Source organism: Ictalurus punctatus, chromosome 10, assembly GCF_001660625.3.
Source record: "Ictalurus punctatus breed USDA103 chromosome 10, Coco_2.0, whole genome shotgun sequence".
In the NCBI taxonomy this organism is placed as follows: Eukaryota; Metazoa; Chordata; class Actinopteri; order Siluriformes; family Ictaluridae; genus Ictalurus; species Ictalurus punctatus.
Genome location: NC_030425.2, coordinates 25,017,726 through 25,030,989, shown reverse-complemented (window position 1 = coordinate 25,030,989; position 13,264 = coordinate 25,017,726). Strand labels below are relative to the sequence as shown.

Sequence of the window (13,264 nt, the reverse complement as noted above, 5' to 3'; positions counted from 1 at the left end):
AATTTGATTTGCAGTGTCACTGCGTTAAGAGCATTTTTTTTTTCCCTTGAACCCTGAGTATATCTTGCTTTCTTATAGACTCTTGCTCCATTCCATATATGGCAACATTTCTGTCAAATTCCATCCGTGTTGTCACATATAATAACAGGCTCTTTCCTAGCAGATGTACAGTGTGTATTAAGGGTGAGTGTGTGTGGTGTGATGTGATTGTGATTACAGAATCGGTGAGAAACACTCCCACTACAGACCTGCTGCCTGCTTCAGCTCAGCCCTCCTGCTCCATCGATCACTCGGAGACCGACGTCAGTTATCACGGCTCGGCTACCGAGGACGAGCCCAGCTACAACCCCCCAACAGCACACGTACGCCCCACACACCCTCTCAAGAGCTTCGCCGTGCCCTCGGTGCCCGCCCACGGCTCCGCCTACGAGGGAGTTGCTCTGCCCAGCACACCCCTGCTCTCTCAGACAGGTATGAGTGATTCTTCGGGATTAATGATGCCGAACGAAGCGACGTTCTCATCAAGTGGAACAAGATTCTGGGTTATATAAGTCCAAAAAATTATTTTTAAAAAATAGAGCACAGCCACCACGATCCTGATTTAGAGCAAATCATTGGAATGAAATACAGTCGGGTCCGAAAGTATTTGGACAGCGGCACGGTATCTGTAATTTTTGCCTTTGTACACCACCACAATGGATTTGAAATGAAGCAGTCAAGATGTGATTGAAGTGTAGACTTTCCGCTTAAGTTCAAAGGGTTTGACAAAAATATTGCATTAACCGTTAAGGAATTATATTAATTTATTACAGAGTTCCTCCATTTTCACAGGCTCAAAAGTAATTGGACAATTGACTGATGAGCAGTTTCGTGGCCAGGTGTGGAGATGGCCAGGAGATAAGAGTATGGAGAAGGAAAGGAAGGGCTCATCATCCAAAGCATGCCACATCATCTGTCAGACATGGTGGAGGGAGTGTTATGGCATGGGCATGTACGGCTGAAAATGGAACTGGGTCACTGGTGTTTATTGATGTGACCGCTGATAGACATAGCAGGATGAATTCTGAAGTGCGTAGAGCAGTTTATAATATCTGCTCAGATTCAGTCAAATGCTGCAAAACAGATAGGACGGCGCCTTGTAGATTTGAAAATGGTAGTCATGATATTGGACTTGAAAAGTGAAAGTTTGAGTCTGATTGGCCATTTTGGATGATTTTGTTGAATATCTGGCAACTCTGATGAACCGATAGGTGTCGTAACTGTCATATAACAAAAGTCAGCTTGTCATCATACCATGAAGGTTCAAGACCTTCACTGGAACATATCTGGTGATGTTTTCAGGTCCTCACTCGGTCAAGACCGCTTCCATCGGGACGCTGGGTAGGACGAGGACGCCGATGCCAGTAATCGTACCCAACGCACCGGACGTCCCAGACAGCAGCAGAATGCTGGAGGAATGCGAGAGCGTGAGTATCACTGCCTGTCTCACACACCCTCTATATCAGCTCGGTAAACATGAGTTTGATGTTTAGATTCTACCATCTGCAACCCAGATTAAATATTGCAACAAGATGAAAAGTTTTAAAAGAACCAAAAGCAAGATTTGGTCTCCAGATGTTGGATGTTGGTCTCTAGACCTGATATGAAAGAAGAGTTCGAACAGAGATGTTCGAGACTTAAGGAATTCATAAAGGAATTTGCAGAAAAACTATTCGTTTTTTTTTTTTTTTTTTTTTTTTTTTTTTTATCACAACACTGTGGAATTCTCGCATCTCCGGAGCGGTTTTAACACGTTAGCGCTTTTATAGTAACAGCTCATTCGTAGAGACTTGTATAGCAGACGCTCCATATAATCGAAAAAGTTTAGGTCTGTGCTTTGTTCCGAAACGGGGACTTAAATTGATACAATGTTGCACTTTCTCTTTGGTTCGGTTCGCTTTCACATGGCAGTGCTTCAGTGAGTGCCAAAATTTGTTTATGCAAGTCACGTGTGAGTAAACTGTCCTCTCATTGGTCGGAGCACGTCTGTCTATGCTCCGGGGTTCCGCTCATAGCGTTCGTCCATCAAGATGGACATACAGCCGCTCAGCAAGCTTTTCTTTTCTTTTTTTTTTAGCTGTAGTTATTATACTTTATCTAATTTATATCTTCCACAGAGCGATTATAGGTCATCTCCTTGAGACGCTCGCCAAAACACCTTGTAAACCTCCGAGTTTTTGAAAATTGTTCAGAAATATTGGGGCAGTGGTGGCTTGGTGGTTAAGGCTCTGGGTTACTGATCGAAAGTTCGGGGTTCAAGCCCCAGAACTGCCAAGCTGCCACTGTTGGGCCCTTGAGCAAGGCCCTTAACCCTCTCTACTCCAGGGGCGCTGTATCATGGCTCACCCTGCGCTCTGACCCCAGCTTCCTGACAGGCTGGGGTATGCGAAGAAAACAATTTCACTGTGCTGTAATGTATATGTGATATGTTATCATATGTTCGTCAGACCAAATTTCAGCGAGGCGTTTTACATCATCTTCGGTCCAAGTTAAACCATGAATCATGTTGCGAGCCGTTAGCTAAACAAACACGCTTTTTACATAACGCAGTTCGCATCATGTCTTGCTACACAGGTTGGTTCGTCGGGTCGCTTTCTCACCACGAGCGAACCGCTCCAGAGTTCATCTGCAATCAGAGCGGATTGTTTTGGTGCGGATCCGAGCATGATCTGAGCATGTTTTGAGCCAGGTGTGAAAATGCCCCGAGTCTAATAATAATAATCAGATTTTTATTTTATTTATTTATTTTTTAAAACGTGTTATTTACCGTATAATAGTCGATGTGGTGAAGTTTCTATAAGGACACCTATTTAACTTTCACTGAAGGAGTCTCCAGTGTTAGCGCTTTGTGACAGTCAGTCATTTTGTTATTGGTGATGACGAAGGAAGGTCTGTGAAACCTAACTCACCGAAGGCTTCCTAAAAGACATTTGACCGAAGGTTTATTTGATCTAAACGTTTTCACTGTGCTGTAGCTAGATACGGAAATGTTTTAGCGTTTAAAATGGAATTTTAATCTGCTCGATCTTTTCTCTCTCACGTCTCTGCTCTCTGCCCTCCCTTTTAACTACGAAACTTTCTTTTTTTGGCTGCTTGTTAAATTGACCTTATTGCATCCTTTTACAATTTGATTTGAAACCTGTTCCGTTTGTCTCTGTTTGCACCGCATCCATGACCAAATCAAATCCTGTTTATGTTCGCGAATGCTCGTGCTTGTGAACGTTTTATCTTTGTATCTTTGGGTGATGCTTCTGTTCTACAGCTCCACTGCCTGTCTCCTTTATAACTCTCAAATTTCCCAAAATTCCATTCCTAAGCTTCCCCTCCCCTCCTACCCCCACCCCCACAAAACAAAAAACATTAACCTCCTCAAAGCCCGTTCTCTTTCCCTCCCTCCTGCATTAACCCTCTCCCTCTTTCTCAGAAGTACGAGACGGACGAGCTGTCGGAGGAGATGGCCCACCTGGAGGGCTTAATGAAGGACCTAAACGCCATCACGACGGCCTGAGCACAATGCCTACACCCTAACACACACACACACACAATCATATATACACACACACACACACGCACGCACGCACTCTCTTACAAACACACGCTTACTTTTATCCACAGCCTGCCACGGCATGGACACGAGTCCTCAGTCCTTTACAGAACCGAATGAGAGAAATTGAACATTTTGGCTTGCCTTGCTAACTCTCAGGAAGGAAATGGCCGTCGGTTAAAGGAGTGAAAGACATTTTAGGTACCGATTCCTTCAGGAACGTTTCGCGTTTTTTTTGTGCTTCGGAGACGCTGTTTGTTACGAATTTAAAAAAAAAGAAAAGGAAAAAAAAACAAAACAAAGGAAGATTACAATATGCTGGTGTTCGTGCTGGTGCTCAAGGCACAATTTACAGTGTTTCATTTGTGCGTTTTTGTATCTCTCGATCTCCCTCTGTCTCTCTCTCTCTCTATCTATATATATTTCCAGCCGTTCCAGTGAGGTGAATATTGGACACTGTTCCTTTTATTTTCATAAGAAGTCATTTTTGTATTACGCGTTTTGATTGAATGACATTGTTCCTTTTTGTACGTCATCTATCGTGCCATGTCGTTATTATTTCCTGTTTTTTTTTTTGTATTATTTTATATACATATACGCTTATAGATATGTATATAAAGTCAAAACTGCCTCATACTACTTTTCAAAAAATAGCAATGTTTTCAGAGGAGAGTGCGTCAGCCTTACGGGTCTCCTGTCACCGAGACCCGGCGCTCGGTTTCCTCTGGAGGTCGGACGGCGTGACGTCGGATTGTCCTCGGTACGAAACGATTTTTCCGAAATGGGAGCTCCTTTCAGAATATTGCCTTACACTTCTGTCTGCACGGACACTCATGCTTCAAGGAGGGAAGCGAAAATCCACCGCTTGTGTGTCACCGGTCACTGTGATATACAGACTTGCTTTTGTTTGGAGCTGCGAGATCATGGGTGCGCTGGCTGCTAGACTACGGCTTACATCCTGTTTACTGTCAGGTGCTCTACAGTTTTTTTTTTTTTTAAGCATTAACTCGACTTCATACGGACTGAAACTTTGAAACGGATGTTACACAGGAAAATGCAGTATACACGTTCTCAGTATAAGTCCAGGACTGTTTGAATTTTATGAATTCTCTGTAGAAACATACACGGCACTTCGGGATGTCACGTGCAAACCTTCCGAACAGGACTCCCAACAGTCGTTCTTTTTTTTTTTTTTTTCTTTTCTTTTCCTTTTTGTTCCTCTCATGTAGTCATTTTATATGAAGAATTTCAATGTGAATGAAAAATGTGGTGGTCTGGGAAAACCCGTAGAATGTCGGTGTGGCTGAAATTCTAGCAAAGAAACAAAATCTGGAATTTTGTGGGGAGAAAAATCTCATTTTATCCTGGCTAAAACACGTGCCGACACCTCAGTTTTAAGAAACCATGAATATATTTCAACAAAAAAAAAAATGTCGGAATGATTATTATTTACGTTTGAACCCTACACAGATTGTTTGCGTCTGTCGAAAGATGTCGAAAACCTCGCTAGCTAGCTAAGTGCGATTTTTCTCACATAGACTTTGATTGAGTTCCTGGACATCGAAATGGACATTAGACGATTCAGATATCGTCTCTCTAAATGCAAATTTCTCCCTTTTCACTTCTAAAGAGATCCCCAAAAAAATACCAGAGGTTAAGATACACGCAAGAGAGAAAACTATAGTAGATAAATATTACAATTTCACCATCTGAAGGGTTTTCCAGGCCGCCCAACGCGAGTGTTCTCCTGCTGGAAATCATTTTCCTTCTCCCCTTCCCTTTTACCCAAAGAACAGCATCACTGCAATCGTATCATTCGCTCGACTTTGATTACTCTAGTGTCATATCTTCCATCCTCTTGAATGACGGTATGCCTGTAAGGAATCGCCGGGTTACAGGAACACGTCCAGTTCGAAGAGACAATTTATTTGGGATAAAATATGTTGTTAGACAGTAAACCTTTTTTGCACTTTTTTCAACAGGTTCTGAAAAAAAAAAAAAAAACATTTCTTACATATCCTGTGTTTTCAATATAAAGCTATATTTGTGTAATGTAGTGTCATAGCTTAGCAGTAGGCAGCTGGTCTTGTTCATATTTTTTTTTTTTTTTGCATCTTAAATGGTATTTGAGCGACAGGTTTTACTGTGTTGCAAATGAGGAATTTTATTGTTGCTTATTTCTGTACAAAGATCTTTTTGCTGTCTGTAGAATAATCTGTGGCTTTTTAAAAAAAAACAAAAAAAACAAACAAACAAAAAAAAAACAAGTTCTAAAATATGATCGCGGATGATGTCTTATTTTCCAACACGATTTTTTTTTCTTCTAGGTCTTCGAACAAATATTTGTATATCGTGTAATTTGAATCATTACTATGCGCTGATCGAAATGTCACCATGTGACCAAGTATCAAGTACATGGAGAGTGACCTCACTGTCTTGGTCCTGACTACTTAAACTTGTGGAAATATACATATATAAGTAGACGTCTCATCAGGTAAGTAACTCTATTGTCAGAACCGTCATGCTTTTATTTTGGGTCATTTGTTGTAAAAATGTTGCCTCACAGCTGCAGCATCCAGGGGTCAGTCCTTAGCTCAGGTTATTGTCCTACTCTACGCTAAACTACCCGTAGATGTGGAGGAGATCTCCTCCGCTGCTCAGTTCTGTGCTCTGAATGCATGTGGAAGTGCTTTTTTAACAATAAACAAGCACCACACAAAGTTAATTACTTTATGGTTAGTGTTGGAGTCGGTATAGCTTCAGCACCGTGTTAAACCGGCAGACTGAAGTCAGGAGCGATGATCATCACCATGGACAGTTCTCAACCAGACAGAGGGTGAGCTATTTAAAAGAAATTAATAAAAACAAATCACTGCATGTGTTTTGAAAATTCACTTGTCTTTATTTCTTCGTTAGCTGGATGTAATTAGACTCTGGGGGTTCTGAAGTTCATTCCAACGGCTGGCTGAGTAACCTGCAGTGTGGAGAGGCCACCAAAGTCCTGTCGAATAAAACACAAGTTATCAGTTCCCTGTTTCCACAGATGTTAATCAAGTGATCTTACGCCAGTGTAAAACACAAAGGAAATGGTTATTGTTGCCATTAGAACCAAAAAAAAGTTAAAAATGTGATGCTTCTATTTTTAAATATGATTGTAATGATGATGTCACAGGTTTCCCTGTAACCCTGATATGAATAAAGCGGTATAGAAGATGGATGGATTTAGTTCAGTTGGAGAACGTTCAGCAGACGCTATGAACTGAAACAGTCTGCTCCATTCAGCGTGAGCTGCAGAGTCATAACAATAATAAACCCACTTTTCAAGATTGCGAATATGGTAAATTTAGTCCTGTTGCCTAAGTGACATGCAAACGTGACGAGCTGGAGACGCATGTTGTTGAGAGAGAGGGGGAGGATGTTACAGTAAGTAATATACAGTGGGTGTCACTACATTTGTGGATGTAAAAACTGTCATTTTTTTAAAATTTCATAATGTTCAAATTTTCTTTTAAAGGTTCTTTGGAGTCATCTCTACAACAAAATGGGAACTTTTAGTGGAATTATTTCTATAAATGCAAAAAAATAATACACAGTCTGTTTACAATGTCTACTAGGGTGATAAGAATGTGTAGTTAAATTAGCTCTTTGGTGGTTTATCCCCCACCTTTTTTTATTTTAGCCCCTAAGAGAATCTCTGCACATTCCTGTACCCTATAAAAATAATCCAGGAAGTAACGGGACAGAAGCCAGTCAAACGACACACAAACTAAGCTTACGTTAAGCCTTTAGACTTAGAAGCTAGTTAGTTAGTCACATTTCCGATATCATGTGAAGTGGACGTCTAAATTGCGAGTAAAAAAAAAAATAAAGTAAGAATTGCGGAGATGTAAACTCATAACTACAAGAAATGAACTCGGTTCTGAAGAACTGCGACTTTAAATCTCAGTCGCAATTACCTTTTATTATTATGATTATTTATTTATTTTTCTCTATGGCAGAAACGGGCTTCCATAAAATGTCCTCAAAACTACTAAAATGCTTGCTATGTATGTGAATTGGACAGAGTCTCTCCCCATCAGTGTTCCTGCTTGATAGAGAATCACAGCGAAAAACGCTGCGACATCTATTATCTGTAATGACTTACCAGCATCTTCAGCATGTCTCTGGTGTCAGGATCGACCTCAATGACCTCCTGATCCAGAGCAGAGACCTGAAAAAGCCAGCAGGACGTCATTTCATAAACGCGGTTCGACCTTTCACGAAAATTCATCAGCAGTTAATATGGAGGAAATAAACCGTAACTGCAGTGTGATGCAATGCAATATTCTAAAAATAAAAACATAATCCATTAAAAAGCATCATGACGGAAATAATTACATTCTGGAAATGAAACCAAAAGTCTTAAGTACAACACTGTTTTGAGCTCTCTATCGACCTATCGGTCCGCTCGGATAGTCCACATGGACGACGGATACTTTCTGGATTGTATTCTACTTTACCTGACTGATTTAAGATGCACAAATTTAAGAAGGGGGAGGGGGGAATGTTGGTAGGATGGTAGATGTTTCGTTAAAATACTTTTCACAGATACAAAGGAGGATATTAAGAGACGCTGGCTGAAGGCTTATGCTCCTGAACATCTCGATGGATGCGGGTTGTTTTACTCTGCGCTCACCGGCCTAAATGAACCGCACCAGGGATTGGCCGAGATGGGACTAAATGCTGTGTATGTGAAAGTATCCTAACAGCAAGTGCCTTACTAATCCAGCTGCAATCCACTGACCTCAGGGACGTAGTTGTCTCTCCTTTCTCTCTCCTCTTCCTGGAGTTTGAGCGAGATGCCTCTGACTGGACCCCTCTGGATCCTCTTCATCAAACGTGTCACATATCTGTACACAGACCAATAAAGGCGAGTCAATAATTGAAATATTAATATATTAATTTGCAATTTTCCACAAACGCATCTAATCATGCTGTACTGCATGAATGATTACATTTACCTCAAAAAATGTTTTCATGGATCTTTATTACTTGAATTCGTAAGTTGTAGCCAAACTTGTGGCCATATGGCAATGCCATGCAGTAAAGGCTTAAGATTTAATTTGGAACCATGAGGTTAACAAGTAATGGAAATCTATCAAATAGACAATCTTTTATTAATATATGCCCATCTTTAAAGAAATGATTTATACCACAACACGATTGATTGTTTGGTTAGAAGCTATCGAGTAATTTTCCATAACAATAATTCTGGCTGAAATTAAAGTCACAGGTTTACAGGTTTATTAATGCGCTCATTCGAATACATTATCGTTCCTATAGTAACGGCTGACGTGCTGTTGTATGGCGGACGCTCCACATAAACTGATTGAGTTTTAAGTTTCTCCAGTGTCAGCACTGGGTAACAGTTAGAAGTAATGCTGTTCCTCAATGTTTTCCATACCGTGACAATCTGGGGGGGGGGGGGTGTTTTCTTTTTTTTGGTTTGTCTTAATCACACGAGGGAGAAAGAGAGAGGTTGGTGAGTGATCGCCGATTTATAACTGCTATAATGTAAGTAACTTGTCTCGTGGATGTTTCACAACTTTAAATGTAACTATAAACGGATATAAAATATGTCTTCTTCATTCAATAAATCAAAAACTGGTAGTGTTGCCATATGGTTAGCGGTTGTGTAAAAGGAATAAAAGAATAAAACACTGAAGGTCATTCTCTGAGTGGAAAACAATAAACTTAGGGACGGTAACCTTAACTTCATATTAAGCCCTGTTGTCGATTATTATGCTTCAGGAGCTTACATAATTAATATTTAACCATAATACTTAGTTACATTTCACCTCATCTTAATATCATTGCCAATTCTTTTATGTTAGTGTATTGAGAAAGTTCCTGTCGATTAAGAGGAGTAATGTCCTAAAGGAACAAGTGACATTGGTTGTCCAAAATGGCTGCCTGATAACGTTCTAGTCTTTAGCTGCATGGTGAAGTTTGGTTCATGTTTATAGATGACAGTAAGTCTCTGTGACACAACTGGGGAAACAAACAGTTACAAATGTTTATGGGGAAAAAGAACTGGGTGAGATAGACTTCCCAAAACTAATGTTAGACACCAGCCTGTCTGACTGATGCCTACTACTTTAACAGCTAATCCCCTTCCTGTGCAAACAGGTGACGGTAAACAGGGTTCGACTCTAGCGCCATAAATCTATCTGACTGATAACAGTGCCTTTAAAGTTCTAATTACTGTAAACATGAGTTCTGTGCTCACCCTGCTATTTTGTTGCGTAGAGGCTTGCTGGGGATGATGGCGATCTCTTCACACACCTTCTTGTTGACATGGAAGTCGTTGCCCAGTCGGGTGTAGTACTTCTCAATGATGAGTCGAGAAGCCTTCTTCACTGTCTTTGTCCTTACACGGCCCTGAATGGTTAAAAAAAATAAATAAAATGAATAAATCCCACAGAGCCTCATTAATACAATTACTGGTTATGCAATGGGCCACACAGTGGGTTAGTGGTTAGCACGTTCACCTCACACATCCAGGGTTAGGGGTTCGATTCCCTGGACGGAGTTTGCATATTCTCCCCGTGCTGCAAGGTTCCTCCGGGTACTCGGGTTTGGTCCCCAAGTCCAAAGACATACATGGTAGGCTGATTGGCATGTCCAAAGTGTCTGTAGTGTGTGAATGTGTATGTGATTGTGCCCTGCGATGGATTGGCGCCACACCTTGTGCCCGATGCGCCCTGGGATAGGCTCCAGGTTCCCCGTGACTCTGTATGATAAGCGGTACAGAAAATGGATGTAGGGATGTGTAAGAAATGTCGTGTCAATATCCGAAAAGTGACGACATAAAACGTGTTATTCATGAGTTCCCTTTTATATTTTCAATTAACAAGATTTATCTTCAGGGTCACGATGGATCCGGATGCCTATCCTGGTGTGAATACAAGCCAGACAGGACGCCAGTCCATCGCAGAGCATCATGCACACTCATTTACACATAGGGTCAGTTTAGCCTGGTCAATCAACCTAGCGGCATGTTCATGAGAGGTGGGAGGAAACCGAAGAACCCGAAGGAAACCCATACGGACACAAGAACATGCAAAACTCTACACACAGTAACCTGAGCTCAGGACCTTGGAGTCAACATATGCACTCATAACTTTATAAATAATTCTGTATGGCCCCAAAGAAATTGTTACTATAATTAATAACATAACATACCTAGGGGCAGTCTCCCTAACCAGTCGAGCTATTTGGTTGAGTTTTACCTTGCTTCTTTTCAGCCAGGGTTACTCTAGCAATCTAATCTTAATGGCGACATATCTAACTGAGCAGAGTGTAAAATTAACATTGAGACGGATGGATGGACACCTTAACGAGATCGATCTCAGGCAAACACTCATCTATTGATTCATATGTGGTTCTTGCTAACATAATTCATCACTGTAGCGTTAAATCTCTTCTGTATTAATAACTATACTATATATTAATACAGCATTACCATGACGTAGCTGGAAAAATAAGATATTCTGTTCTTAACATGTCCTATAATTAATTATTTGGTACAACCCTAAAGGGTGGTCTTGCCCATCCTTCGCCATCCCATGTCTAAAGACCTGGACACGCCCCTGATGAGAAATGCAGCCAATTCATCTAACATATTTGATTGTAATTATTTACCGGGTTTTTTATTTTATTTTATTTAAATAAATAAATAAATAAATAAACAGTGACTGTACTAATTTTTGGCGGTATTTCGGCATAGAAAAGTGAAGAGCAACTCATAAATGTACTCCAAAAAGGTTTAGTTACAAGTTAGAAACCAGCTTGTGTATCTGCAGGGCGTTAGTCAAGGTTTCTGTAAGCTAAGCTAGCTGGGTTGACGCAGCTCGCGCTAAAGTCTACGCGCTAGTTTGTATGATTGTAGCCTAGCAACGGGTACTACGGTACTTTGTGTTTATTACCGCGATCAAAAAACTAGATTTTCTGACTAAATTAACATTTAGTCATCTTCCAGCAATATATTTTGAACTAAATTAGCTTCGTAAACGTTTGCTGTTAACTTTAGGCATTTTTTAAAAGGTAAATCCGCTCATCCATCTTTAAAAAAAAAAAAAAAAAATTTTAAAAGTGAAACACGACGCCATTCACACTGCTTATCTTCCCTAATCATGTTAAGAAATGATATTTGGTGATTCAGACACTGAAAATCAGGGAAACTACAAAGATTACAACGGATTCTGTCGAACGTAACCAACCCACCATATTGACTCGGGTCTCTGAAAAGGACCTAACTAAGAGCAGGGCGGAAGTTTATAGCTTGTAGCGGAAGTATAATAAAAGTCCCAAAGAAGCCGAATCCTAAATGACTAAATTTATTATAATGGAGACGCGACGATTCAGACAATTTAATAATAATAATTATAATTAATAAAACCATTAATACTAAATGACAGTGCAAGTACACTATAGTATTGTATTTCTTTCTGTTTCATTTCTCTTGCCGAGTTTGCCCACTCCAAGCTACTGCACTGTACTTGGTCAAACCCTGTAAGGTTTCAATAAGAATCATTTCTTTTTTCCGTGTATGCTGAAATAATTTATTACGTAAGATAGTTCACTAAGTTCTGGAAATATGGAACTTCTTCCATATGACAGTCATCCTTCAGCATCGTGATCTTAAGTGCAGGAGAATAAAATTTGTTAACAACAAACCAATCATATCTACACTTGACTACAGAATTACTAAATCATGAAAATGAACACCGATCTCGGTGTGGATAATATCACACCGATCTCGGTGTGGCCACGTAGTGGATAATATTTCGAGTCGGGGTGCTGCATTATATATATATACACACACACACATATATACACATACACATATATACACACAGACACAGACACAGACACACACACACATAATATATAAATTATATATATATATATATATATATATATATATATATATATATATATATATATATATATATATATATATATATATATATATATATATATATATATATATATATATATATATATATATACACACACACACACATATACACATATACATATACACATATACATATACACATATATATACACATATATATATACATATATATACATACATATATACACATATACATATATATACATATACATACACACACACACACATATATATTTTTTTTTATATGAATTGTTCTTGGACTGGAGGTAGCTCAACCATCTTTGACGGAAACAAAATGATTCAATAAATGTAAACGGAGCAGCACCTCGTTGACACTGAAGACTCATTCAATATAAACACTAAATAAACCTCTCCTCAGAGAACTTCGCCATATCACCACTTCTTAAATCCATTTATATGGAGCTGCCTGTGAATTAGCTGTTAATATAGAAACAATAACATTAAAAAGATAAAGAAAGCTAATCAATAGCTTCCGACCAATCAGAATCTATTGTTTTTCGGTGTAAAGGTAAATTGACTCAATTAAGATCTAAAAATGGTAACAAAATACTGTTAACGCTCTAAAAACATTTTTTAAAAAATTATAAATAATCTGGGTAATAATAATATAAAAATTTAAAAACCTCATCTGATGAGATGGAATCCTAAAAGACGTAACAAAACGGAGCAAACGCCTGAAGGGGACACGGACACACAAG

General features: G+C 39.5%; 2 protein-coding genes across 10 annotated transcripts in view; one reads left to right on the top strand and one right to left on the bottom strand.

The window, feature by feature from the left end:
* neo1a (neogenin 1a) overlaps nucleotides 1–5,864 on the top strand; it is a 147,235-nt gene extending 141,371 nt beyond the window's left edge. For 7 of the 8 annotated variants that reach the window (XM_017478193.3, XM_017478191.3, XM_017478188.3 and 4 more), the window contains 3 exons: nucleotides 220–471; nucleotides 1,342–1,466; nucleotides 3,464–5,864. In XM_017478193.3, coding sequence (XP_017333682.1) covers nucleotides 220–471; nucleotides 1,342–1,466; nucleotides 3,464–3,547 — 461 coding nt within the window. In that variant the 3' untranslated portion in view covers nucleotides 3,548–5,864. Of the gene's footprint in view, nucleotides 1–219; nucleotides 472–1,341; nucleotides 1,467–3,301 lie in introns of all 8 variants that reach the window. The other variant, XM_017478192.3, reaches the window with a different exon arrangement.
* Nucleotides 5,865–6,462: 598 nt separating this feature from the next.
* rps17 (ribosomal protein S17) lies at nucleotides 6,463–11,937 on the bottom strand. Of its 2 annotated transcripts, none has more exons than XM_017478196.3 (5): nucleotides 11,849–11,937; nucleotides 9,852–10,003; nucleotides 8,367–8,472; nucleotides 7,728–7,793; nucleotides 6,463–6,584 (listed from the first exon to the last, which is right to left on the bottom strand). In XM_017478196.3, the coding sequence occupies exons 1-5, from the start codon at nucleotides 11,849–11,851 to the stop codon at nucleotides 6,510–6,512; spliced, it is 402 nt and encodes a 133-aa protein (XP_017333685.1). In that variant the 5' UTR covers nucleotides 11,852–11,937; the 3' UTR covers nucleotides 6,463–6,509. The 2 variants fall into 2 exon arrangements, with proteins under 2 accessions (XP_017333685.1, XP_017333684.1); XM_017478195.3 differs by lacking the exon at nucleotides 11,849–11,937 and adding an exon at nucleotides 10,114–10,241.
* Between the last annotated feature and the right edge of the window lie 1,327 nt (nucleotides 11,938–13,264).